The sequence below is a fragment of the Punica granatum genome, chromosome 1 (genome assembly GCF_007655135.1).
Source record: "Punica granatum isolate Tunisia-2019 chromosome 1, ASM765513v2, whole genome shotgun sequence".
Taxonomy (NCBI): Eukaryota; Viridiplantae; Streptophyta; class Magnoliopsida; order Myrtales; family Lythraceae; genus Punica; species Punica granatum.
The window spans coordinates 14,819,976-14,847,685 of record NC_045127.1 but is presented as its reverse complement, the minus strand read 5'-3'; the positions used below and the strand labels follow the sequence as shown (position 1 = coordinate 14,847,685).

The following is a 27,710-nucleotide window of genomic DNA, read 5'->3' as shown; positions in this document are numbered from 1 at the left end:
CTCCCACTACGATGGTAAAATGATAACTATACTATTTTAATCATGTGCAGATCCACGTGGATAGAAAATGATTGTATTTATCGAAATGAGTTAGTTCAAACGGTTCGACGTTCATTTTTCTTTATTAAGATTTCAGTCTCATATCTTGTAAATAAAGAAAATCACTTGGAGAATTTTATCCCTCTGTGAGCCGACCCAACTCAAATTGGATTAGTTGGGATACGCATGTTGGATTTGCAGATATCAAAGTGAACTCAGAAAAGAAATTAATTGCCTTTTTATTCTTTTTGTGAAAATATAATTGCATTTACTTGCTCTATTATATACGGTAGCAACTAGCACGTACTTAATGAGTATTTCCAGAAGATCCCTAAATCATGCCCCGTTTTATAATTGTAAAATAATGAGTAACGTCCATATTGCCCAGTATTCTCGAGATTTAAAGAGGGAAAAAAAATAACGGTTAATTCAAGTGATTTGACGCTTATTTTTCTTAAGTAAGATCTCATATTTGAATTTTGTGAAATAAAAAAATCCTACGCTAATAGAGTTTTATCACTTAGAGAGTTAGCCCGACTTTATTTGGAGTCCAATTAGGTTTTCAGATACTTGGATTCGGACCAAAAAAAGAGAAAAGGAAAATTGCCGACTCGCATAAATTATTTCATATATTACTATTTAGCATCAGCCTGCCTTTTCATTTATCTTAGAAAATCATGCGTGAGTGTCATAAAATATCCTTGGATATCGTTGAAATTAAAATGAATGTAAATTTCTCGGAAACCCATGGAATTATACCAAGCGGTTGGATAAGTAAATATCAAATCATGGAAAGCCTTCCTTCATTCAAAACCTAAACTTTGTGATTTTCTAATTGATAAACAAAGCCCAACTGCTTTTCCTTTTCTTCGGGCTCCCTGTTGACTCTTGACACAGAAATATAATATAAAATCAATAGTTGCACAAATTCAACCTCCCTCCCATTTATTTGACCACAACAGCTATCTCATATGAATTAAAAATAAAATAAAATAAAATAAAATAGCAGTAGTACTGGTAATTAATATCAAACCCAAGAACAAGGCCCATTGACATGAACAAACTGTACATAAGACCTCAACAGAAGCAACCTAGAGAGCACGTAAGCTCCTAAACAATAACAAGCTCTCTAACAACCAGTATTACCTGCCAAAAACGGGATACTAAGCCCTCTTATTTTCAGGGTTAAAATTACAAAAACTTTAACTTTAACTTTAACTCAACCCACCACATAACAAAAATACACATTTCTCAAGTAAAAAATTTTAACTTTAACTTTAACTCAACATACTACACAACATTTGTCATTTTTCACAATCAAAATCAAAGTTACTTTAACTCCGAAACCAAATGCACCGTAAGTCACTTTTCATTTAAAACTTCAAGTCTAAGCAACATATGTCGAAGGATCAATTTGATGTTCTGTTTGACCAAAGTGATGTAACAATGATTCATCATTTAATGGCGTCAATACCTACTGTCAAGGGAATGCCTTAGAGGACCTAAGTGATATAATAGAGGACCAGTTTGATGTAACCAAATGACCAATTTGATGTAACCAGAGAAATTACATGATGCAATTTTCTTAAGTGGGGGACCTTAATGATGTAACAGGGACTAACTTGATGCAATTTTTTAAAGTTAGGGACCTAAATGGCTAACAAAGACCAAATTCGTGCAACTTCACAAACTCAATGACCAAATTGATGCAAAAAATAAGTTTGTAACCAAATTGATGTAACCACCATTAGTCGGGGACCAAATTGCATATTAACTCTATAGAATATTAAAATTTTGCTCTAGTAAAATATAATTTTCTATTGAACTCATTTAATTTTTAAGTGAAACAATTTTGTTCCACGATATATTTTTCTTGAATAAAAATTCATAATGTGCTTAATCACTTATTGTTAAAAATTAAATTTTTTCCCGCACATAGTTTTATTCTAACAGACAAGGGAAAAGACCACTTTCCAGTTTCATCATATCCCAATAAATGGAAAAAGGAACACTTTCCACGAGCAGTACCTACCGCAAGATCTTGTGTTCAAGTTATTTTTTTTTATACCCTGATATTCGAAAGTTCAATGAGTTCGGACTAATTCGAATCAGCATACCAAGGAGTGGACGAAAACTAGCTATTTGTTTTACATAAGAAACTAGCTATTTGATTCCTTTATATAGATACCAAATATATGTATATGCTAATAAGCCAGACTCCTCATATGTGTCCAAGATATTCGAAAAGATTTTGTGTGTAACTGGGCGAGTCTGTACTTTACAAAAGTTTTCGTAGGAAAGAGTTTTTCTTGGCCTTTATAAAGTTAGAAAGATCCTTATCCTTTACCAATGTGAGATCTACTCTTGGTATCCATAATTTTTGCCTCCGGGGGACAAGGTCTTGAGTTCCGCTCTCAATAAGATCACTAACTTATAAAGTCGGCACATCATGTGTAGTCCTATAAGACGCCCTAAACGAGGAGGAAAATCTTATATGTAATTGATATAATATGTGATAAGCTAATAGGGTTTTTCAATTTCTTTATTTTTAGTAACATCACAAAAAATATTGCTATCGATAAAAATATATTATTATGCTTAATAATAAATAGACATTGTTATGTTTCTGATAATATAGTGCCATGTGATATATCTGTTATATACAATTTTTCTCCTAAACAAGCGTGTTCATGAGGTATTTTTTGCTTTGAGTTATTCTCACATCGTCATCTGGAAAAAGATCTTGGGAGGAGTGGGTGCTCTTGGGACCTTATTATAGTCACCAATACCATCACCCTTTTTTGATGTGTGCCTGATGCTTGGCATTCATCCTATATATTTATTTGGAGAAAGGCAATTCAGTATAATGATACTCACTGGTAACTTAATTCTCATCAATAGAATTTTCAAGTGTTTCTATAATTTCTTTTTCTGTATTCCCTATTAAGCTGGGGACCTCCCTTGTAAACATATGATTCATGTGAATTTTTAATTCAACGAGACAAATAATTTTTCGAAATTATTTAGCAATAGCGCATGTAATAAAGAGCCCTAGATGCATGTACTTATTAATTACTTAGCTATAGGTCTTGGATTTAGAACGTGGGATAATGTATACTAGATGCGGATCTTAGAAAAGAATACTGTGTACATATATTATATATCTATCTATAAATCAGAGGTCCAAAGTATCAGTCCCGATATAGTAGTAAATACTAACCGACATTTCTTTACCCAAAAAAAAAAATGCTAACTGGCAATTCTCCCATTACCCCAAAGGCAAGATTTTCTTTTTTTAATTTTCTGTTATGAGTCCGTCTCATACTATTGTTTTAGAGTTTGGTATTGATTTCTTTTTTTTCTATAAAGAAATAAAAAAAATTAACAAAGTATTGATTGAGTGGGAAGCAGTTTCAACCCCCGTAAGGAGAAGAACACAGGTTCGAGCCCCGCACTTATTGGGAGGAGAAATAATCTTTAATACTCGATCTTTCGAAATTATGAAAGCAATTTCTCCCATAAATTTAAGAAATGAGATTTGATACAGTAGCACAAGTCACTCCCGAAACTATGAGGTCTCGGATTTCTCGTTAGTGAGACTTCCATGCCTCTTTATTTAGCTTTACTATTTCTATTCTTGTATTATACCATAGGCTCCCTTATAACCAAAAAAAAAAGAGAGGAAAAACTAATAAAGGAGAACCGTAGTCCTCATCAAGAGAATCAAATATTAAATTTTTGGATTACTAAACAGGGACGTGTGACTGCACTAGTACTACCCCTATCTGTGGAAAATTTTCTAATAATCCAAGTTGAACGTAATGTCATCAATTAAATATATGCCTATATGCATGGGACAACATCTTATAATCTTTAATAAAACTGAAACTGTTGTTTTAGCAGTGTTAACCTAGACAAGGACACGGGTCCCTTATTTTTTCTTTCTTTTTCATTCTGTCCTTTCTTTTCTTCCTTTTTAAATTTAGCCACAAATTTTATTATTTTTCATTTTTATCTCTTCTTTTGATTTTTTTTACATCCTCCAAAAAATTCACGTTTTAACTATCTATATATTAATTAACCAAAACTGGTCACATCTTACAAAAGTAGACGTATCATTTAGATATTCACGCATATTTTTTGCTCAAAATCATACCACATGCAACTTTTATCTCTATAAATTTGTGGAGAAATAACGATGAAGTGGGTACTATTAGAGTGTCAGAATGTTTCTCCATTATGATGTCTCTAGTTTTAACAGATCCCTCCATTATTTTGTCTATCCTTTTTCTAAGCAAAAAATATTACTATTAAATCATTATCTCTCTATACATATATATTTTTAGAATAACGTTATAACTCATAACAAATAAATTTATAAACCTCGACTAATTAATCTTAAAAACTAATATATATGATATAATAAAATGAGTTAATTCATTTTTTAGTAAGTATAAAATAACAAGAATTCATTTTTTTTACTAATAGTAGCAAACTAAATTTTGTTCATAAATTTTGTTTGGTACTTTATAGGATAATATAGGTGTTTAGTAAGGACATTATAGTATATCATTGTAATTTAAGAAGTAATGACATAAATATATTTGTAACTAGAAGAATTGTAAGATTGTAACAACACAACTATATAATAAGGTTAGAAGAAATAAGGTACATAATTTTTTTATTCTCTTATTTCCCCCTTTTTAACTTGATTTCTTTATTTTAATTCTTCCAACTCTCTATTTACCTTTTTAAACATGCTATATAATATATAACATAAATAATAAATAAAAACTATTTAGATAGATTTTTAACAACTTAATACTTGAAATATATATTTTATCTTTCTAATTATACATCAATATCAATCCATCCTAACCTCAGGGAGCCACGTGACTTTTGATTCTTCCTTCAAATGACTGTTTCTTTACAATTTTCTTTTAGTTTCTATAACTTACTATAATCTTTAATTTGTTGCATTTTTTCCTTCCAATCTTGCACTTTTTACTCAAATACATTCTTCACTTTCTCTCCCTTTCATGTAAAACTATTTGATCATTATTCCTAAAATTTCATATAAATTTTTGTTTTGTCATATTTATCTTATATTATCATTTAATTAAGTTTCTCATTAATTTTTCCTCCACGTTCATTATATTCACAAAATTGAAACAATTTCGAAATTAGAGTGTTGAATCTATTTTAAAATGAGTAAGGCTATATTAATTACTAACATCCATACTCTAACTTTGATCGCATGAAAATATTAACTGTTGAGAAAAAAAGCTCTTAAAGACCCACAGCATGGCGCGGACTCCTTCCTAGTAATAGATTAAATTCAAGTGGGCTATTTAAATATTATTTTTCTTGTCCATATCCGATCGAATGGAGCCCTCTATAAGAATCCGTATAACCCCCATTCACTTTCCCAAGCTCCATTGAGAAGGGGACAAAGAGAGGAAGAGGAGAGGTTCATAGGTAATTTTGGTTGTAGTAGTGATGGGGAGGGCTCCTTGCTGCCCTAAGGAGGGACTAAACAGAGGAGCTTGGACTGCCATGGAGGACAAGATTCTGGTGGACTACGTTGCCGCCCATGGCGAAGGCAAGTGGGGCAACATCCCGAGGGTATCCGGTGAGTCACCCGAGCCAGCACACTCCGTTTGCTATATTTTCATTTCGACATGCCAATTCTGTCTCTACGCTAGCTAATTTTCAGTACAGAAGACTACTGATATTCGAAACTATTTTATCTAGTCTAGAATTAAATGGACAGCTTCTTTTGATGGTTACGTTCATGGTACCTCGTGCGAGGAGAAAAAAAATGCAAATAATGATGGAGATAAAGATAATTGTGTGGTCCAGAGTAGTAATCAATGTGCCATATTCGAACTTTTTCAGTGATTCCAGATCTGCAATACGATGATTAATTTGGCACGTAGGAATTTTACCATACATTATTGGCGCATTCTTCTCCTCAATGAAGATGGAAATGTGAAGCTATATGGTTTTGGTTTATGAATGCAGGATTGAGGAGATGCGGGAAGAGTTGTCGATTGAGGTGGCTCAATTATCTGAGACCCGATATCAAGAGAGGCAACATTTCCCCCGAGGAAGAGGATCTCATCATTCGGCTCCACAAGCTTTTGGGCAACAGGTGAGACGATCGAGTCGAATCAAGTCCCTCTCCATCTATACTACTGGATATTGCAATTGGCAGTTTCTCTGCGCAAATTCTAACTCAAATATACTAATCCTGTGTCCTGCTATATGTGTTTATTAATTCGATTTCTGGAAAAATAAATTAATAGATAAATAAACAGTCCAACTAAACTGATCCTATTGGATAAATTTTCTATAATTATCGTTGAGAGATGGACAAATAAAAAATGGAAAAAAGTTTATCCATAAGCATATAATATATTTTTTGCATTAACTTCGCTGACATGCCTCTACTACTTGCATTTTCTTTTTATAATTGCTGCATTAATGGAATGGATCTTGTACATCATCGTATTTTATTATTGATCGTGGGAGATATGGTTCTGGTGATTGATAGATGGTCGCTGATTGCCGGAAGACTCCCAGGGCGAACAGACAATGAAATTAAAAATTACTGGAACACGGTATTAAAGAAGAAGTTGAAGAGCAAAGAGCAGTCGAAGGGTGACTCCGGTCGTGATAAAAGCTCTCAGACGACCAAACTGATGCCCAGCAAGAACTCGAATGTAGGCAACTCCATTGTGAGACAACTGAAACCCGCAAGGACTGCGAGGACAGTCTCTACTGCCCCGAGCTCAGAGCCACAGAATGATGTTTATCGTGTTATAGACTATAGACCGGGATGTCCCGAGCTGTCAACCGAAGGCGATAATGGAGCAAAACCGGGTGGTGGCTCGCTGGCAACCACTGCATCTGAAGAGGAAAACGAGCTAGAGAACCTGGCGATGGACTTCGAGTTTTTGGCCTCCGATTTCTCCGAGTCCGAATTTTGGAAATTGTGCCAACTTGAGAGCGACGACATCGACCAGCAGCCGCTTCTTTTCTCTGAAGAATTGCTGAAGAGCTGGACGGACGATGGCTGCTTTCAATTACAAGCCTAACTTCAAAAGACATCATCAAATCATGTGGGTCCCACGTGACATTGATTCGATAATTAACACTAATTGATGTACCGATTTAAAGTCTAGGAAATAATTGGATTTTGACATGTAAGGCACTTTGTGGGTGATTATACTTTTAATAATTGTGGGTCGAAAAATAATCAAGCATGCAATGATTTATTAAGTGGACTTATAAGATAGAAAAAAGTCAGCATGACAATCTGGTGGTGGTGCGAGTGTGAACATCGACGTAATGGACGTTTCCATCATGTGATTCGTAACGCAATATTGTTGTTTGTCTTCACTTTCCTTGTCTGTGATTGCGGTCTTGTCTTGTTCTAATAAGAAATAAATAAAGCATTTCTTTTTTTTCGGTAGAAAGAAATAAATAAAGGACTTCTGTTCGGGAATCTTTATATTCCACCATATGAAAATTTTCTGCACTTTTTTTTTTCTTTTTTTGGTAATACCTCGATACGTATTATATGATTCTGAATTCATGGAATCATTTTTTTAATCGGTTTTTATGTGTGTGTGTATATATTGGGATCATTTTTTCTTTATATATATATATATATATATATATATATCTGTGTGTGTATTCATGGGCGCATGTATGTAGTGAATAGTGGGGTCAATTGACCCCACTCAGTTTTCAAATATTTTGAAAGTGCTATTAATAGTTTCAGATATTTTTCATTTTAGTCCTATTGTTTCTGAAAAAATATGACACATGTGGGGTGATCTATCTGAAAGTATCGGAACATACACATTGAATTCAATAGATATGTGTGTGTATATATATATCCGATTAATTACTATATTTTCTAGTTAAGCTGTGTATACGAGAAGGAATAGACTAGTTGTAATTTCCCCTATTCATCCCATTAAAAAGGTCATATCTCATGCAAATTATTAGGAAGCCTCGACCTAGCTAGCTAGGCTGGCTTTTGCTTTAATTCTCTATAAAAAAAAAAAAGGATGGAAGCTAGGGAGGAAGAATGAAGTGTGTTTTCATAGCCTCCATAGGGGATGTTATTGAGATTTTAAGATTGTGATAATAAATTTTGTCAATATTATAATCTTGATTTATAATACAGAATTTGTTAAGAAGAAAAGTTAATCCAAACCAAGTAAATATTGAGATTTTGCTTTTCATCTAAAATAATGCAACAAAAGAGAAACTAATAATCTTTCTACCATTTTTAAGGATAGAATGATCAAAGTATTCGTTTAGACTTTTTTCTTATCGATTATTCTTTGAAAACAAATTTCAGAGAAAGGTGTGAACTGTGCTATTTTTGCCATCGTTTAGTCCATATGGCTAGCAAGAAATTCGGCTATTTTCAATGCTGAGGAAGCCACGCTCGACAATCCGATCCATATGGTATTTAATCGACTTGTTATGTGGGTAAAAACCATCAAGGATTATTTTCCTTATTCAGTTGCTGTCTTTATCGCTCTTCAGAGGGTATTCATAGCTGGTCCAATATACAAAAGAGTTGTCCTCAAATCTCCTAGTCAGCCACCAGCTGATTGGTTCACTTGGAACGTTGATAGATTTTCACTTGGCAAACTGATCCCACGGGTATGAAGGTGTTCTCAGATATTCAAAATGTCTTATTATCTGTCTATTCTCATCTTCTTCTGGTATTATAGATTCAAATCTTGCTAAGTTACTTGCAATTAGATGTGCCTTGAAAATCGTTGCTTTGAGCTTCATTTTCCTTGGTTCCTCTCTCATCATCGAGTTGGGTTCCAAGATTGCTTTATCTTGGATTACTATGGAAATATCGGAGCATACTCTTGGACATTCAGTTGTATGCTATGCATTTCACTTTGGTTCGGTATCAACACTCTCCTAGAGAATACAATGGTTTTGCAGACTGTTTAGCTAAATCGAGTGTTGATAGGTCTTTGGATTTTATTGTCTGGTTGTAGAGATTGTCTTGTATCTCTTTTGTAAATGTCTCCTTGTGCTTCTCATTGTTTTTGGTTGTAGGGGTTCTGATCCTTTTGTAAATCTCTTGTAAACTTCCTCTGGTAAGATTACCTCTATTAATGAAATTTTAATGAGTTATCAAAAAAAAAATATAGTGGTACATTAGTTATGTAGTGATGCAGGACAGTTTAAAAGGATCAATCAATTTAACTAATATTGGTTGGTTCTGATTGCTCAACACCTTTTCCCTTTGTACAAGTTCTCAAGTTCGAGTATTGCAACTAAAGAAAATCCATGATTGATAAGTTTTACATTTTTTAGGTTACAAGAAAGGTCCGTGGGTCTGCTACAATGAAATAAGAACCTAACAACTAATAAAGAGTATGGATATAGTCCCACAGTGAATATCGAACTTAAATCCCTTAATTATCAAGGATATATATGCACCACTGCGCTACACCCTCTCTGATAAAATTTTTTATTTTAATATGCCAATCAGTTATGGAGTCTAAATTGGTTAAAATCTATTAGATTTTCAGATATCAATCGACGAATAAAAAAAAGATTAATTAATCCGAACTTAAACGCATATTTTTGTTCCGATTACAACGTCAATGCATTTTTATGAGACGTTTGGTTTTAGAGTTAAAGTAATTTTGATTTTGATTGTGGAAAAGAACAAATGTTGTATAGTGTGTTGAGTTAAAGTTAAAGTTGACTTGGGAAATGTGTATTTTTGTTGTGTAGTAGGTTGAGTTAAAGTTAAAGTTAAAGTTTTTGTGATTTTAACCCTGAAAACAAACGGACCATTAATGTCTTCCCATTAAATATTTGTAGTAAAATGTCACTAATTATATAAAATATATAATACGACAAATTTACACATTCTTGTGGTAGGTGCTTTAGATAGCAGAAGAAGGCCCATGTGATTTTCTGAAATATCATTATTGTCGGAGTCTTTTGCAAATGGAATATTTGTTTGTAGTCTCACATCGTTGGTAATTTTGAAACTGAGTTGTCACTTTCTGTATTATCATTACGGGGCCCTTTCTCCTGCTAGTGGTAATTTGGTTGATGGCAACTAAAATGGAGCCTACTCTGAAACACAAAAATACAAAAATTGTTGTGTATGTAGATAGAGACCTTGCAACAGCAGATAATAAATAAGAATATTACACTAATAATGATAGTTATATATCCAAAAAAAAATTACCGAGGTTTAAATCCTTTAGGGGTCAAATCGCTGAGATTTATATATTTGTGAATTTTCATGACCTAAATATTATCTTACCGATCAAATAGGGTATAATACTCGTAATAGGACTATTCGTACTCTTTTATTAGTTATAAAGATTTTTATTTTATTATATAAAACTCATGAATCTACTTTATAATCGAAAAAAAATATTATCTTACTGGCAAATGTTGGCATTATAGATAATGAAATTTTCTATCTTTTTAATCTTTTCCTCATTTGCCCACATGCTCCTCTTCTTCTTCTTCTTTTTTCCCTTCTTTTTTGGTAAAAGAGAGGGTGTAACACATGACTTTAATTGGTGACTAAGAAATTCTAGATTTGATACTCATTTGGGGATTATATGTATCTCTTTATTAAATATTAGAATTTCTATTTTATTATACTAAACTGGTATGTCTCATTTATTAGAATATCCAGTGTTATTCTCTTTGTGGTGTTTAGTTTATATTGATCTTGGCGGTGTTTAAAGGCTTTATGTCACGGATGGCATGACTCCACATCAATGAATCATATACACTATCCGGTAACTTCTAATGAAGAAAAACAAATTATAAGATTGTGTCAATGAAAAGTGATCTGTAATTGGTTCAGTTGTAAGTGCAGGTTGAGAATCGAAATATGTATATTTGAATCTAGTATACATTGACTCGAAATGAACGAGTTGAAAATCTCACATGTAATATGATGCTTCAGTGACTCCCTTATTTAACTCTAGGAAAGGTGTCAATCACGTAAAACTTCACGATTTTAATCGATTGAAGATGCTTTCAAATTGCATTAGAAATTGCCAGTTACGGTGGGATCCCATGACCTCACTCGATATAAACTTATAGAGCAAAATTACAATGGCATAGCTATGACGCATGAGCTACACTTTCATTGACAGACCAAATTGATTGAATAAAGGAAAAAAAAACGAATTTCCAAATAAGTTCTTGCGGGCCATGGGCCCAAAAAGTACATATAAACCACATCTTGGCCCAAAATTGATAGCTTCAGTTGGGCCTTTCGCAGATTTGGAAACCATGGGCTTGGGCAAATAACATAGCAAAAGAAGAACCATTTTAAAGAAGGGAGTAAAATTTTAAATGGTCATTTCTCGTAGTAAAGGAGTGAGCAACAATCAGTCAAATTATTATACAAAATCATAACCTATTATAATGGCTTAATAAGCTTATTTCCTACAATTCTACTCGAGCTATACTCATACAACGTGACAAAATAAGATCACTTAACAATTTTAATTAAAGAGAGAAAAAGGAAGAAAGGGTTGACTCAACCCTTTAGGAAAGCACGTAGTGAACTAGGATCACTGAAAACTTTCTTGGCAAAGGAGGAAAAAAGGAACCACAGGTTGTTTGAGCCCTTCAGAAAAATTGCTAGTCATTGGACTTTTCACCATCAATATTTCCTGTACTCGTATGCTATAGCCTACTTTGCTGTGTCTAAAGGCCCCGATCTTTGGGATCTAATTAATTGTTAGTGAGATGTTAATGTAACAATCAGTTTGGAGAAAATTTTAAATGATCTCACTTCACAATGATGAAGTGCAAAAGAATCATCAATTAGATTACTATAATGCAATTACTCGAATGATTAATATGTATTCTCTCATTTGTTATAATATTATGATTAGTACTTCCTCACATCAACTGGGCAAGATAGGATTACCAAACAAATCTTGTCATTGGTTACTGATAAGCCGTTACTCCCGACATTCCCAAAGAATTAGTTGCTACTCATCGGGTTACAAAATATTGCCACGATCTTCTATCCAAAAGAATAAGGAAAAGAAAAGATCATGTCACAATCACATTTAAGATATTAATCTATTGATAGAGCTTGGTATATTTTTCATTGAATGATTGTGAGTGGCAGCAGCGAAATTTATGTCATGACTTCCAATGTCTGTCAAAATCATATGATTCATATCAAAAAAACAGAAATTATTAAACAATGATTCATCAAATTATTCTATCCACTGCGCTTAAATTCCATGCAACATATTCAAATTCTCCTTGGCATTTCCAAAAGCAACAATCGATGTCTCGGATCCAAGACCTCTATAGTTGAGAGCGATGGTTGTGTTACTAATATAAAGTCACTTGCCCAGATTCTATCCAAGTCAATCCGAATTGCATAGGATCCAAATGCGATGTCTTCCAGCTTCTCCTAACATTTCCTCCTTGATAATTGAGGATTCGACTCCTTGGGAAGATTCGGGCTCTGGTCCATTATCTTCTGTAAGTAGTTGACAATCAGGGCCTCTCGGCTCGTGACCAGGGCCTGTTCCCTGGCTCGTGCAGCGGCTTCACTCTCGTTCTTTCGGACCTCTCGCTTCCTCCACTCCTGTTCCCTCTCTATTCTCTCCCTCTCCATTCTCTCAATCACTTCCAAGAACTTCCTGTGGAGGAAATCTTGGTGGTCCATGACTTGCTTCAGAAGGGCCTCGAGAAACGCACTTGTCAATCTCAATTCCTCGTTCAACTTCCTTTTCCTTTTCCTCCTCTCAGCCTTTCTCAGAGACACCGACTTCAAGCTCTCTGATCCGCGACTGTCTACTCTTGCAGGACCTGCATTCAGGTCCTTCAAGGCGGTTAGTGGCATAATTGGTGGCGAGTTCTCAGCCGTGAGAGCTGTGCTCGAACATGTTTGGCTCACTTCCCTGCCCTTAGCTAGGTTACATACTGCCTCGAGCTCTCCAAATAGAGCCGATCCCATGTTCTCCATTTCATTACACATCCTAATGTCAGTGTTCAAATCTCCAATGCTAAGTGACCTCCTGAAAAAAAAAATATAATAATAATAATAATAATAATAACAACATAAGAAACTCTTAGGCGCTTTTTTTTCTTTTTTCTGGGAAGACGATTTAATATTGCCTTTGAATCAGGTATTCAAATTTGATTAATTGAACTATCGACTTGATCCAAAAAGGCAGTACTTCGAGTTATATTGTATTTATAAATGTGTATTGCTCTAACAAGTATCGATTTCGAGAACAAAAAATAAATCAGCATTCGCCATTTCCAAGCAAATAAAATAACTGAAGAATCATATATTACCAGGAGGGTTCTTTCGGAGCAGAATAGCAATCTTGTTGGGGGAGATGAAGAACTTGTGCCTCGTTGGATATTGAATAGCACGGTGCTGGGTTGCAAGAACCATTCTCACTTAAACCCAATTCAAAATTAACATTGACAGATGGAACTGGGGCTTGGTGATGAACGCCAGGCTGAGATTGTAACCCCGTGTGCCCGAACAGGCCCTGAAAGCAGCGACCTAGTTGCTCTTCTTCTTCTTCTTCTTCTTCCTCGTGCTCTCCTTGGTCAAGCTTAAATATTGCCGGAAGCTCTTGCATAGGTTGCCGAAAAGTTATCTGAGGATACCGTGGGAGGTGGTGATTGTGGTGGAGATGGTGGTAGGGGACCGAGAAAAGAGATGGTGTGCGATGTGCTTCCATGAATTGCTCCCGACCATGATTTGAATTCTCCAGTCCATATCGAGAGTTATGCATGTCTCCTGGATGCTAAAATCTGAATTGCGATTCGTACGCATCTATATAAAAATTGTGTTGAAGGGCAGAAGAAGTGAAAACCCTAGGATTCGTTTGAGAAGATGGTGAGAGAATATCCTAGAATTGCTCAACTAAGAGAAGTATATGTCACTAATGTTAAGGAGGATTAGTTTACCAAAATGGGTTGGTTCAAGCGGTTCGACACTTGTTCCGTTTAAGTAAGATTTCGGATTCGAGTCCTTATAAATATAGAATATCCATTATGAGAGAGTTTTACCCCTTAGTGGGGCTACTCGACTGGATTCATCGAGGCCCAATTGAACCTTCAGATATCAGGTTTAGATCGAAAAGGGGATTAGTTTTGTTCGGGTTTGATACTTTTTGTTATGTTATGATACATTCTTATTTGCTGTTTTTCCAAAAAAGATTTTGCCACTTTTCAGTTTTCCTAAAATGACCCTGGAGGCATAGATTCTATCCCCATTATGTATGCTTTTATGAAAAAGAGGGCGTAACGCGGTGACACGCTCTCAATTGGTGATCAAGAGATTTATGATTCGATATTTAATAGGACTACTCGTGCTCTTTTTTTAACTATCAGAATTATGATTTTTATTTCATTATATTAAACTCACGGACTTTACTTATAACTAAAACAGAGAGTATGTTTTTTGGCGAATATAAGTTGAATTATTTCGGAGAAAATTATAAATGACATATTCCTATAATTAATATATAATATAGTAACACAAAACTAATAGGACTTTTTGGATAAGTGAGGTGTTTGGATTTTCCTCGATTAGTTCTCATAATCTACATGAAAATTTTGCAAGTCCACAAACAGTTCAGTCGGTCATAATATTTAGTTTTTAATATGATTTGAACTTGAGACTTTATCAAGAAAGCCACTCTATTACCATCACACCAATCTGATCATATCATAAACCAATGAGATCATGACAATTATGATAATCATTTAAGTGATTAACACTCATTTTTCCTTTTATGGTACATACATTGGTACTTTCTCACATCACGTCATAAAATAAGATACCGAAAACTTATTTTCTTGCTTTGCCATTGCTGGCTCACTGAGGATTGGAAAACATGTTTAATTAATTATTCTCTTTTCTAATTTTGGATAGAGCAAATCGATTTATAACCTCTATATAATTCATCCAAGTCTCCTCTTCATGATCCGGCGGCTAGCGAGTTCAGAGAATCCAATGTGAAATTCGAACATGGATCAGCATTTTCACACTCTTGGATCACATAGACCATATATTGCCATCTCATGAACAAATTGGAGAGTTTATTACTCTCAAGTAAGACAACTTCTTTTATGCTTCTTCATACCTGTCTCTGCGAATGACGTTGGCAGTTCAAAAAAATTGGCAGAAAGAAGAATAGGTAGGATGCGACACGTGGAGGAAACCCTTTTGGAGGTTGGGATGGGTCAGACATGAGAGACATATCAATTGGAAGTATACAATTTAAGTGCACGTGAAGAGGTGCAGTACGACTTTGTCCTCGTGTCTCCTCCCATTAAATTCTGTGAATCTGTGTCCTCCCACCTCACCCCACCCCACCCCACCCCCCCACTCCTCAAAACAAAACCCCAATTCATTCTTCGAGGTGCTCTCCACCATTATATTATCTGATTTTATAAGAATCAGACACTATCATTACGTTTATTTTATACCGTTTTAGGTACTTCGTCACTTGGTATAATCGCTATCGCGGATTAATATATCCTCCGCTCACGGTTGCGTCATGAATTAGGCCAGCAAGTCAGTCTCCCGTGATTATTCCATGAACAAACCAGGCGTTCATCATCATATAAAATTAGTACGACATGCAATTGAATATATCCAAAGGGGATAAAAAAAAATCGGCACAATTTCCCCTTAAATTATTATATCTCATTTAACACTTCAACCTGTTCACGTATTTTTCAGTTAATATTCATTTAAAATATTCAAAATCACAACACATGTAGTCTCAATAGGAATATCCATGAGTTCAACAGATAGGCAATAAAGTCAAGAAAACATAAATTCAAAGACAGGTATCACAAACTAATCATCCATCGAGGATTCTTAGTAAATCTCATCCTCTTCCTCGTCGGAGTCCTCGTACTGACGTCACTAAGAAATGCCTTTTTTTCTTGGATTGATATTTCTTGCTCCCCTTATGGTATTTTTTTTCATTTGTTATGTCACCTTGTCAACCTTCTTAGCAAGTTTGAATATCAATCCCTTCAACATCTCGAATTGTTCGCTCATTGCGGGGTTTACTCTCGATGCAGTCCCAAAGGGCCCTGCTTCATGGCAATTTGGGCGAAAAGGAAGGTCGATGAGCCCATAACTGCATCCCTTCTTCTTCTCGATGACCTCTCGCCAAATCTTTGTTTCGGTTGGATCAGTTAGCATTTCATATGTTTCCTGAGAGGTGGTCAGAGTCACCTTTTCCTACAAAGGATCAATACCAAGCCATTACTCATGATACTATATGCAAAACTCACCAATTGATATAATGAATCATTTTTTCAAATGGACTAAGCCATTCTTTAGTCTCTTTCTTCCCATGGTACATTTCAAATATGGCGGGAACCAAAGGTGCTGAAACCGTGGTCTTCATATGCAAAGGACCCATGGATAGAGAGCTATCATGATTATTTGTTAATAACATAAGAAAATAATGAAATTGAGGTTGTGTTTGGTTTTAGAGTTAAGAAGAGTTGAGTTTTGATTTTAATTGGATTATAATGATTGTATTATTGAATTATGAAAAAATGTGTGAAAAAGTAATGAATAGTTGAGAGAAAATAATGATTGTGTTGTCGAATTTTGGAAAACGTAATGAATAGTTAATAGAAAGTAATGATAAATTGAGAAAAAGTAATGATTGAGTTATTGAATTGTGAAAAAGGTAATGAATAGTTCAAAGAAAGTAATGTTTGTGTTATTGAATTGAAAATAAGTTGAGTAGAGTTAAAATTAAAGTTAAAATCGGTTTGTGAAACCAAACAAGTTGATATTTTAGGAGACTTCTCGATAAGCAAGACTATCGAAATATACACTTCCACTACAATGGATAGAAGCTCTGGCATTGGAGTTACGATTGGCCATGTTTCTGTCCCCTTCTCGAAGGAATGTGTCCCTCTTCCATGCCGCCTCCAACTCTGCCAAATGAGCTTCTCCAACAAAATCCGCTTTTCGAATTACCCCGCTGGTGGTCGCCATACAAACCAAGTAGTTGGGTGCCACACCTATGCATGAAAGCTTTCTTCATATATCCCTCGTATCGCGGGTCGAAGTAAACCAATTTCTACATATGAATAATCAATTAGTTATCAATTTAACAACAACAAAAATACGGTATATTATTCAAAACAAACGTATCTTCCACTCTCCATATAAGAACTCATTCCCCACGCCTGGGACATCTCTATGGAATTTGACTATTGGGTGGTCCAGTTTATAAAAACGATTGATGTAGCTCCTCAGAACTGCCATAACCATCTTGGTGCCCTGAACGAAATCAATGAATCAATAAAAAATTTTATATTATTCAAATTAAGAAAGATAATTATCGTAGTGCACTTTTAATCTTCCAACGAGGCAAGCATAAAACATACCCGTAGTGCCCATAATTGGAGCCCAACATTACGAGGGTCAGATCGGAAATCCGAGTGTACCTCGTCGAAGTGCTCATATAACATTACTAGGGCGACAGTTCTTGTAGTACCATCTCATATTGCTTGCCAAGGTAGGAAATGCATAGAGCTTTTTTAGTCTCGAGATTAGAGGCAAGTAGTGAATTTTTTTCCTCACCTTTACCTTAAATTTGCCTTTAGCATCAAAACTACGTTTATACCTCTCGACACCAGATAATTTGCACCTAGTACAATTAGAGTCGTCCTTATAGTACAACATGCAAGCTTTTGGACAATAACAGAAAACTACGGTGCTCAATCCAAGAGATGACACTAACTTCTCCGCCTCATAATAGTTCTTCGGAATCCTGTCTTTCTTCGCCTAATTTGTACCTCTTGGCACCACAGAATTTGCACCTTGTAATCGCTTTTGACGTTGAGTAATCTAGTGGCGATACTCAATGGAGAGTATTGGTCCAAACCCCACCATACTGGCTTATTATATTGCTCCAAAAGCTCGTAAAACTCTTGGGCCTCTGCATTTGGCTCCTCAACAACAAACATCGAAGATCCTAATTGCATTTCATGCCCATAATGTCGTGTCACCGCATCATAGACCATGTCCATGTACCTATCTAATGGATTCTCATCAACCCAAATTGCATTTGGATCTGCTACTACTCCAGTAGAATTTGAAGCTGCAAAAGGATCGACTTCCCCACTATTAGTCCAAATCCAATAGTTAGGCTTAAAACCGTCCCGATACAAATATTATTGAACCTCAACAAGTGGTAAATAACACCCTTTATTTTTTTTTTCTATAGCACTTTACGCATGGACATTGAATTTTTCCCCACGCAATTCTTTAATTTGGAAGCACGCCTCAAGAATTCCTTCACCCCATCAATATACTCTTGCCTAATACCTTCACATTTCAAATTATCTCTATTATACATGCATTCCCAATGTGGAGGGATATTCATCTAAAAATATTGATTAAAAAATACAAACAGTAAAAAACATATCAATCAATAACATAACCACAAATTATAACTAATATTCAGATCTCCTTATGACGCCGTAAAAAACAATAAAAACATAACCAATAATATATACTAAGAAGGCTCAACCACTTCCCTAAATTTCGTCCTCCTTCTCCACATTTCTAAAATGGCAACTAACCTAAGGTCATATACAATTAATCTAACTAAACATTAAATTAACTCTCAACTACATATCCAATATATGTTATGTATATAAACGTAATTATTCGACTATACCTTTAATGCAGCTTAGCAACAAGTGTAACAGGGGTCAGACTCCTTTAGACGATCCACGAACCTATAGACATAAAAATTTATAATTAGGCAAATTCACATGTGTACTTATAAACGCACGCACGCGCGCGCACACACACACACATATATATATATATCTTATTAATTAGATTCTAATTTTCATCAAATAGACCTATAATTTTTAATCAAATTAAATAAATTAGCAATTAATTAATTAATTAATTTTAGTCAATTACTTATATATATATTTTTTGTTAAATTAATTAATCATCAAATTTTTAATTATATATCACAATTTTCACAAATTAATTACCAACTCCTTAATTTTTATTAAATAATTTATAATTACAATCTAATTGCATTTGTTATGTAAGAATTTAATTTTAATCAACAAATTATAATTACATCGATCCAATTAGATTTTTCTTATTAGAATTACATTTTCATGAAATAAATTGTAATTACATTCTAATTTCTTAAAATAATTGCATACATTCTGATTAATTACAATATTTGCTATTCATTTTTACAAAATTAAAAATTCAGAAAAATATTTACAAATATTTAAATTTAACTATTATAAATTAAAAAAATACAAATTGATATGTAATTTCAAAAGTTATTTACAGATCCGGGGCGGCCGAGCTCAATGCCGGGGAGAGACGGGCAAATCTGCGAGGCGGCGCACGCGGCCGAGCTACAGCTAGTGGGCAGTGCGACTCGAGCAGGGGATGTGTGGGGATCGAGCTGCAAGCACTTCTCGGGTGCGGGCTAGCAATAGGCCGAGGTTGGGCGGGCGCCCTGGAGCTTCAGCTCGGCACGAGCAGGGGGCTGAGAGCTGCTCAGCTCCGCTGTGCCGGGCCTGCCGTCGAGGATTGTGGCCGCGGGACTGAACTTGGACAACGAGAAAGCTGCAGGCTGGTCGACGACGCCGGGATGGAGCTGCCGGTGCTGCTAGCAGTGCGCGCCGTTCTCCTCGACGAACTCGAACTGGCTCACACAGTCGTCGGGCGAGACAGTCCTGAGAGGTCGAGAGAGAGAGAGAGAGAGTAAAGTCTCTCTGCACTCTCTGCATGCAGCAGACCAATTTTGAATTGTTGGTCAACGGGTCATATTTATTTTGACCGTTGACCGCCTTTTTTTAAGCGTCGGCTTTCCGAGGGGCTGTCCCCGTCGGAAAGCCGCCAGAAAACTATCGGGAAATGTCCGACAGCTTTCTGACGGATATATTCCGACGGGTTGTTCCGTCGGAAACGACGCCTATTCTAGCAGTGTTTTTTTTTTTTAATAGGTGAAATTAGCCTGTTATCTATCTTCTTGACTGGGGCTGAAATCTATGTAATTGATTTGGATAGAGTAGATCGAGGAGAAGGAAAATTGGGGGGCCGAATGTGGAGGGTTATAATTGAGAAATTAAAAGCTCATAAAGATCACCTGATCTTAAAGACAAAAGGACATGAAAAATGAATATATGGACGATGCAAGCAAATTAAATGGGCGGCAATGACGATGGAGGAGGAATAATTATTGGGATTAATTTTCCGGCATTATGAGGCTCATTGAACCCAAATTCGGCCTACCTTCACACTGTTGCACTTAGTCCTTTTATCAAGAATTTTGAATTTTTTTATGTGAACCATGGTATCCGGAAACATAACTGAGAACTAATCCAGTTGAGTCAAGTCGGACAACTAAGGGGTAAAACCCTCACAGCATGGATTTTCTACATTTAAAAGGACACAAACCCGAGACGTCACTTAAACGAAATCAATGTCGAACCGTTTGAATCAACTTGTATCAGTAATTTTGACTAATTTTTTAGTCTTAATAGTTAAATATTTGAACTCTTCCTATATACAGAAACAACTTTTCAAAATGGATTAAAAAAAATTACAGGGAAAGTTTCTCTTAGCTGGATTGGGAGAGGCAAAGGCTTGTAACGGACGCGGAGATAAAGAAGCATATATTAGCAGACAAGACCAGCGATCACTTCATAAAACCGCCGTTAAACCCTCTCATTAATCTTCTTCAGGTGGGCGTCTCCATCTTGGAAGGCCATAAATGGGCCACTTGCAGAAGAGTCGTATCCCCTGCTTTCCACTTTGAGGAGCTTGGCACTCGTTTCATAGACGGAAATGAAATGAAATAGAATTGAGTGGAATGAAAATCTCACCATTTCACTCTATTTATTTATGTGACGACAACTTTATGAGAATATGATTATTTCATTAAATGGAAATTTTTTCTTTAATTTGATGAAATGATAAAAAAAAAGGAGAGAGAACAAAAGTTTTTTTTTCTTTTTCCTTTCCCTTAAACTTTATACTTAGAAATATCCTAATAGGAAATTTCACTTGGCCGTATACGGCTCCATTGTGCGTGCTGGGGGTAAGAGTTTTGTATAAATGTATCGTCATGCTAAGTATATTATTTTAAACTCAGCCTTACTTAATGTTGTCAAAGTACGATTAATCTCTAGGTTTAAATGGATTTGTCCGGACTAATAAATAAATTTCTTTTAGTTTTTCTGGGATCAGGCCTTGTAGTACTTCAAAAAATTAACAGTAGGACTGAAAGTTGAACCACGGGACAAGGTTGAGGACGAGAAGTAGCTAAAGGTGTATGACCGAATCCAGAAAATCTCCATGTTGATTATCAAAAATATAATTTTCCCTATCGTATGGATAGCTAAGTAGACATGTAATAATTCTTGAAGTCGTTCCATACAGATGATTTAATACATTCTACCCGTTGAATTTCGCCTTCGAGCCGCCACGCATATTATCTCAAGTTCATATTCTCTCCCATATATCTTTTCCATCTCTTCCGCAATATATTAAGATTGACACGCTGCCCTAATACCGGATATTCATATATATATATATATTATAAAGGGTCTAACTGGCAACATTAGGGCGCAATACCTCAGATCGATATGCATATGGGCTGTAATCCGATTTAATGCTTGGGGCCAAATATGTTAATTATTGACACGCAGCCAGTCTCCCTTTCCAGTCAAGAGTTGGACCCCTGAGCTCAAGTTTGAAGGGGGGGTGCCCACATTTACTTTTTTTTCTTTTTTCTTTTTTTAAGTTGAAAATCCAATAAGTCTCGGCTAATTCAATTTAATGATTCGATCCACATTTATATATTTCTTTAACCCCAAGGTTTTTCATTGTCAAAATCACAATAATTTTAGCATATTCAAGCATCAGTAAGTACTAGCCAAAATGACTGCATACGGTAATGACTTGACGGCCAAGGAAATGCTGTTATTTATTTATTTATTTTAGGACGAAACTAGGCCATAACAAATGAATTCATAATTTTATTAAGTAGCCTCTAAAATTAAAAAAAAGACCTGCAACTTGCAAAAACATGCACAGCAAAAGCGGTCAAGAAATTATTATCATAATTAATTAAAGAATCTTCGATCAGCTAAAGGGAAACCTTATTGGGCAGGACAACTTGAGACCAGTAAATGGTGTGATTATTGGGCAAAAGCATTATAAAATTCCACCTTGTTAAATAAAGAAGTTTATATACTAAATAATTTATAAATAAACAAAATAAAACATACCAAAGCACACAAGATCAGCCCAACAAATCCTATAAATAAAGCCCCTTAAGTTAATTGTTTCACAAAGCCTTATCAAATAACCACATAGCTGAGGCCATTAATGTAAAGATGGAGAATTCCACTAACACTGCCTTAGCTGCCTCTTTGGCCTCAGTTGCTCTCTATTGCCTCACGGGATTTGCTTATTTCTATTGGTACAGACCCAAGAGATTTGAAGAGCAACTTCAAGAAACAAGGGATTTGAGGCGCCTCTTACAAGCCATTTACCGGTGACCTGAAAGAAATCGCGAGGTCGGTGGAGGAAGCAACCAGGTCTTGGGCTTACGGCCTCGATCACCAGATCATAGCGATCAGCGAGTTATATCGACCTGAATTGACCGAGCAGCCTCTCGATCGGCCTGCATTTGGGCGGGCTTGATGTTTAAATTGGCCGGGGCTAGTCGGAGTGTGGAATTGGGCTTCACATGCGGTGGACCTGGATAAAAGGCCATGCACAACCACCGGGGTTCGACTGCGTGAGGCTGGGTCTCTGAAGTTGGGCCCGACCTTAACTTGACCCGACCCATTGTCAGGTCTAACTATCGAAAAGATGGCTTCTCGTTTTCCATCAGGCAGTTGTGTATTTGGAAACACCTCCTTCGGGTGTCTTGGATGTTCTTTTAGCAAATCTTTTGGGGTTCCATAAAACCCACCTTGTTTGTAATAACCGAGCTTCCGTTGACTATGGTTGATTATTAATATTATTCTAGCCCTCCGTTACCAAAAAAAAAAAAAAAAACATATGTGGGTAGGTTATATACTTCCCCTACGAGACAAGTCATACCCATAATTAATTTCTGACACAGCACGGTAATACGGCTCAAATATCCACACGAATTTATCTGCCTCGGAATCATAAGATGGGAAAAACTTCAGCGCCATGAGCACACATTCATCGAAATGGCAAAGGCTTCTCGAATTCACTTACAACGAGCTGTTTCCGTTCTCTCGCTTGGTGTGTTCAGCATTATTCTTTTTTTCCAATCTGTTGAATTTGTCTTCTTGGCATTATGTCTTTTGGGAGCTCAATGTGAGGTCTATCATGGCGATATGTTTTGGATTTCTGAAAGTGAATGGAACTTTTTTTTCATAGTCCCAATGCAGCTAAAGACTCATCGAGCAAAGCCAAAAAAAAAAAAACACAAATTGGTTGCAGCTTAATTAGCATATAGAGAGCTTTCTGTTGTCAAGAAATGGAAACTCTCATTGGAATATGAGTCTCCTTTCAGTCTCACCACCACTTCCGTGTATGATTGCCTTTCTGATCCTCATAACTGCTTTTGAGGCGATACTTTTTCACGGTCAACTATCACATTTCAAATAAATCATTTTTCGGGAAGGAATTGTTTAATTAATTAGAAAATTCAAAATTATTCGGTCTACCAATAAATTAATCCATCGTATTTTAAAACAAATGTCGTTTAAGTGCAGTGACGACGTTCTCCATTTGGGATAAAAAGTTATTGTGGTCAATCACTTTCAAATTGTTGGAATCCCAACATTTTGTTTGAGACTAATCTTCACTCGGGCATTAGACTTGACAAGAGTATTTCAATGATTTTTGAATCGGTGCAGGTAATGTCCACACGCTGACAGAGCAGTCTGGTGACTACACCACATTTTTATTACTCATTGTTCTATAGGCAATACTTTTTCTCACCCGAGGATTAAAATTCGTTGAAGGATGCGTCTCAAAAAAGTTGATTTAATGAGAATTAATTAATTTAAGAGATGTGGGTGACAATTTCTCAACTCAAAACCAAGAGGTCTAGTGTTTAATGCTGAACAGATTTATAAGCTTTCCTTATAACAGATAAATAGAGATATCAGTGTGGTATGACCATTGACCAAGGCATAATTTATTACTTATTGTTCCATAGTCAATACTTCCCTCACTGGTTACCTGAAGTTCGTTGAAGGGTATTTGATCAGATGAGAAAATTATCATGCCTTCTACCCTTAAAATTAATTTAATCAGAGTATCTCGATGTTCCATCTCATCAAATGTCTCAAACTGCACCTCATTGTCTTCCTAAACCTTCGAGAAGATCATCATAGCTTAATTTTCTGAAAATCAATTGATTATATATATGAAGGTGAAAAGGAACAAGAAATTCGTTTTTGTCTGTGACACGATTACACACAATTTTGTCACGCATGTCCCAATTGTTTTGTTAATGCGTCGGAGGTGACAGCAAACAATCTGAACCCAAGACAATGTGGTTGGCCAAAATTCGATTTAAAACTCAGTCCCTTGTTTTTTTATATACAGAAGATGGACAGAATAGCATATGATGACAAACATTCTGTTCAGGGGACCAATCTATTGATGGATTCCCGGGATTCTCTGTTCTTTCTTTCAGTTCGCATCCTTCCCTTGTGATGCATGACAATTGATACGTCTATATGCAGAGAATAAGTATGTCGACCATGAAAATGTAAGAAAGTACCTCAACACATGAATGGACTTAGGGGAGCTAGGGGTGGCAGTCGTCCCTCTAAAATTCTCACATGTTAAGAAAAATTATATATAATCATTCAAATTTTGATGAAATTTCTTCTATTCGCTCCCGCTAACTCGAAAAAACTATTTTACTATTTGCCCCCCACTAGGATCTCATCCCCCTAAGTCTAAATTTTGGGTCAGTCCCTGCCACAACTCATTTGCTTCTTGTTAAATAATCATGTAGCTAAAATTAACTCAATGGGCACGTATTTGTGCGCGGTGTTTCGAATTTGCAAGTTTAGATACTTGCATTTGTAAGTTATGAAATTACCACGAGTTTCTGTTCTAAAATATTAATTTTGTTTTATTTATGCGACGTGATTTATTGCTTATTAATTACATCAATAGTATCACCCCCAATTCAATCGGGACTGCATCCGACAACTGAAATTCGTGTTTTTTCTTCCCTATTATTGTTAGGATATTTTGGTGCCATCCTACCCGTGGATCAGTTAACAGAAGGTCTTGTCTCCCATGGCTTCGGAGTTTTCAGCATCAAACAATTATACATGGCCATTTCCCATCAAACCTTGAATACAGTATATAGACTCTGTTGGAATGTTTAGTCTTGCCCCAGACAGGTAGATGTGGACCAATCCAACTGCGGGATCAAGATCTTTTTGAAAAGTAATAGTAAGGGAAGAAAATATATAGAGTTGGTTAGTCGGTCAGATTGAATCTCGATCGACTGTTGTTTATAGGGTGAATCGACTCCACCTCAGCTCATGACTGCTGGGGACAGTAGTTACAATTATCGGGTCACTTGACGATAAACTAGCAAAATCTATGTCACGCTCAATTTGGTTAGGTAAACAACAATGTATATATATGGTTTATCTGACATGCTTTACCCAAATGGGGTTCCGTAGAGTTTGGGCATTAGCCTATCCATTTTCTTTTTCATTTAGAATGTTCATAAATCTAAGTATAAGAAAAATAGAAATCTAAATAAAGAAGTACACGTGGTCCCGCTGGTGAGAAATCAAATTTGAAACATCTCGGTTCCTAAGTTAGGGTGCGTGGCGCTGTACCACCTCCCTTTCTCGACCCAAATTAATTTTAATCTCTACTGTGGATTATACAGTACCCAACTGGGTTATAATAAAGGAGACTTAATATACATATATATATAATCCTTGGCACATAATTTATTTTATTTCCATGAGCAATTTTACATAATCAGAGTCTGTCAGTAGAAGGCAACGAAGGGTCAAACAAAAAGGTCTAACTTTTCATGCGAAATCAAAACAACTCTCCTCCATTTCAAGGAACCTACTCATCCACTCCAAGTTCATCGGGCCCTCGTTGGAGAGATCGAAGATCCTGTCGTCCTGATGAGCGAAGCCCGAGTTTGCCACTTCGTTCGCGTCACTTCTCACAATAGAGCCACTCCCTGTTGTCGCGTCGTTCGGGTAGTGAGAGCAATCCTTTTGCGAGGACTTCATGCTTCTGCGGTGGTTCTCTTTCTGCTTTATCTTTTTGCTCAAATGAGAGTTCCAATAGTTCTTTATCTCATTGTCTGTTCGTCCCGGAAGCCTCCCAGCTATTAGTGACCACCTGAACTCGCAAGCAATTGAACAGACGGCAAAATAAGAATTATGAAATGAGAAAAGGACCAATTTTCTGGAGAATAGACTGTACCTGTTTCCTAGGAGTTTGTGAAGTCTGAGGATCAAATCCTCTTCCTGATCAGAAATGTTGCCCCTCTTGATATTGGGTCTCAGGTAATTAAGCCACCTGAGCCTGCAGCTCTTCCCGCACCGGTTAAGCCCTACACCGATGTCTCAAGATTCAGCAACAATAACTGGAACAACCTAAGGAACCTTAAGTCGAATGGTTTACGTCACCCAATCATGTTCAACTTGAACCACAACTAAATGTACCTGCTTTGGTTGCAACCAGTTTCCACCGCCTTGGGCCATGGACTTCAATGATTTGGGCCAGTTTGCGGTCCTCCTCGGGGGTCCAAGCTCCTCGGTTAGCTTCCCCCTTGGAGAGTCGGCTCGACGAATTAGGTGCCGTCGGCATTGTCTGCTCTTCCACTTCTCGTGCAGCTCACTGAAGAGAAAGTATATCGGAGGAGGAAGAGGAAGAGAGGTTGAAGGCTTGGGGCAATTACTCGACAGGACGAAATGAAATATAATATATGATATGATATGGTCTTCCCCGTTGGAGAGGAGGGAGAGTGGGTCCCACAGCTTCCTATCTACCTTTCTAGGGAAAGGGGAACCTCCCCAACTAACTGTTTATAAATGAAAGATAGGATTTTTATTGGGGGGTTTGAATGAATTTTTTTTAGAAGTTTGGGGGTTGAATGATGGGATGGGAGAGAGAGAGAGACAGTCTTGAAACTTTGAGGACAATGTAAGTTATCTTTTTCTCTGAAGTTGATGATTGAGAAGGGAGAAAGAAATGTCAGAATGGGGAGGGAATCTTTGTGTGTCCATGGAGGTACATATAATCTATTATATAAATAATAATAAAAGCCTGTACCTCGAACTCCATCTCTCTCTCTAATGACCAACTTTTGGCAATGATGATCATCACGAATCATATATAGAGAATTTGGAATAAGCTCTTGTTGTATTCTAGGCTCATTTTTAATCCTTAATGTTCCATTGGACCATACTCAAAAAGATTCAATTAGAAGCGTGGATGGACGCAGGATTTGGATCAAGGGAGACGGGATTCTTGAGGGGGCAAATGGGAACTAAATTTTTCGAGGAGCCAAGTGGCAGTATTTTCATAAAAAGTGTAGAGCAAGGATTTTAGG

At 36.2% G+C, this 27,710-nt stretch overlaps 3 protein-coding genes and 1 long non-coding RNA gene across 4 annotated transcripts; 1 reads left to right on the top strand and 3 right to left on the bottom strand.

Moving 5' to 3' along the window:
* Positions 1-5,470: 5,470 nt before the first annotated feature.
* LOC116193448 (transcription factor MYB1-like) lies at positions 5,471-7,528 on the top strand. The gene is made up of 3 exons (XM_031522152.1): positions 5,471-5,671; positions 6,064-6,193; positions 6,596-7,528. The coding sequence occupies exons 1-3, from the start codon at positions 5,539-5,541 to the stop codon at positions 7,137-7,139; spliced, it is 807 nt and encodes a 268-aa protein (XP_031378012.1). The 5' UTR covers positions 5,471-5,538; the 3' UTR covers positions 7,140-7,528.
* Positions 7,529-12,169: 4,641 nt separating this feature from the next.
* On the bottom strand, positions 12,170-13,985 carry LOC116195261 (trihelix transcription factor GTL2-like). Its single transcript, XM_031524323.1, has 2 exons — positions 13,405-13,985; positions 12,170-13,121 (listed from the first exon to the last, which is right to left on the bottom strand). Exons 1-2 carry the CDS (start codon positions 13,854-13,856, stop codon positions 12,512-12,514), a joined length of 1,062 nt encoding a protein of 353 aa, XP_031380183.1. The 5' UTR covers positions 13,857-13,985; the 3' UTR covers positions 12,170-12,511.
* A 2,874-nt stretch (positions 13,986-16,859) lies between these two features.
* On the bottom strand, positions 16,860-19,984 carry LOC116198376. The gene is made up of 3 exons (XR_004155314.1): positions 19,440-19,984; positions 18,795-18,855; positions 16,860-18,212 (listed from the first exon to the last, which is right to left on the bottom strand). It is a non-coding gene; the product is annotated as an uncharacterized LOC116198376 (long non-coding RNA).
* A 6,071-nt stretch (positions 19,985-26,055) lies between these two features.
* On the bottom strand, positions 26,056-27,075 carry LOC116195080 (transcription factor MYB3-like). The gene is made up of 3 exons (XM_031524055.1): positions 26,821-27,075; positions 26,579-26,708; positions 26,056-26,494 (listed from the first exon to the last, which is right to left on the bottom strand). The coding sequence occupies exons 1-3, from the start codon at positions 26,963-26,965 to the stop codon at positions 26,170-26,172; spliced, it is 600 nt and encodes a 199-aa protein (XP_031379915.1). The 5' UTR covers positions 26,966-27,075; the 3' UTR covers positions 26,056-26,169.
* Positions 27,076-27,710: the final 635 nt, after the last annotated feature.

What these genes read in the sequence shown, in the direction of transcription:
- LOC116195261 (XM_031524323.1), bottom strand. Translation starts at nt 13,856, where the DNA reads ATGCATAACTCTCGATATGGACTGGAGAATTCAAATCATGGTCGGGAG. An exon ending in GCTCCGAAAGAACCCTCCTG is followed by an intron (nt 13,122 to 13,404) that starts GTAATATATGAT and finishes TTTTTTTTTCAG; the next exon opens with GAGGTCACTTAGCATTGGAG.
- LOC116195080 (XM_031524055.1), bottom strand. Translation starts at nt 26,965, where the DNA reads ATGCCGACGGCACCTAATTCGTCGAGCCGACTCTCCAAGGGGGAAGCT. An exon ending in ACTGGTTGCAACCAAAGCAG is followed by an intron (nt 26,709 to 26,820) that starts GTACATTTAGTT and finishes ACATCGGTGTAG; the next exon opens with GGCTTAACCGGTGCGGGAAG. An exon ending in CACAAACTCCTAGGAAACAG is followed by an intron (nt 26,495 to 26,578) that starts GTACAGTCTATT and finishes TTGCGAGTTCAG; the next exon opens with GTGGTCACTAATAGCTGGGA.
- LOC116193448 (XM_031522152.1), top strand. Translation starts at nt 5,539, where the DNA reads ATGGGGAGGGCTCCTTGCTGCCCTAAGGAGGGACTAAACAGAGGAGCT. An exon ending in CAACATCCCGAGGGTATCCG is followed by an intron (nt 5,672 to 6,063) that starts GTGAGTCACCCG and finishes TTATGAATGCAG; the next exon opens with GATTGAGGAGATGCGGGAAG. An exon ending in CACAAGCTTTTGGGCAACAG is followed by an intron (nt 6,194 to 6,595) that starts GTGAGACGATCG and finishes GGTGATTGATAG; the next exon opens with ATGGTCGCTGATTGCCGGAA.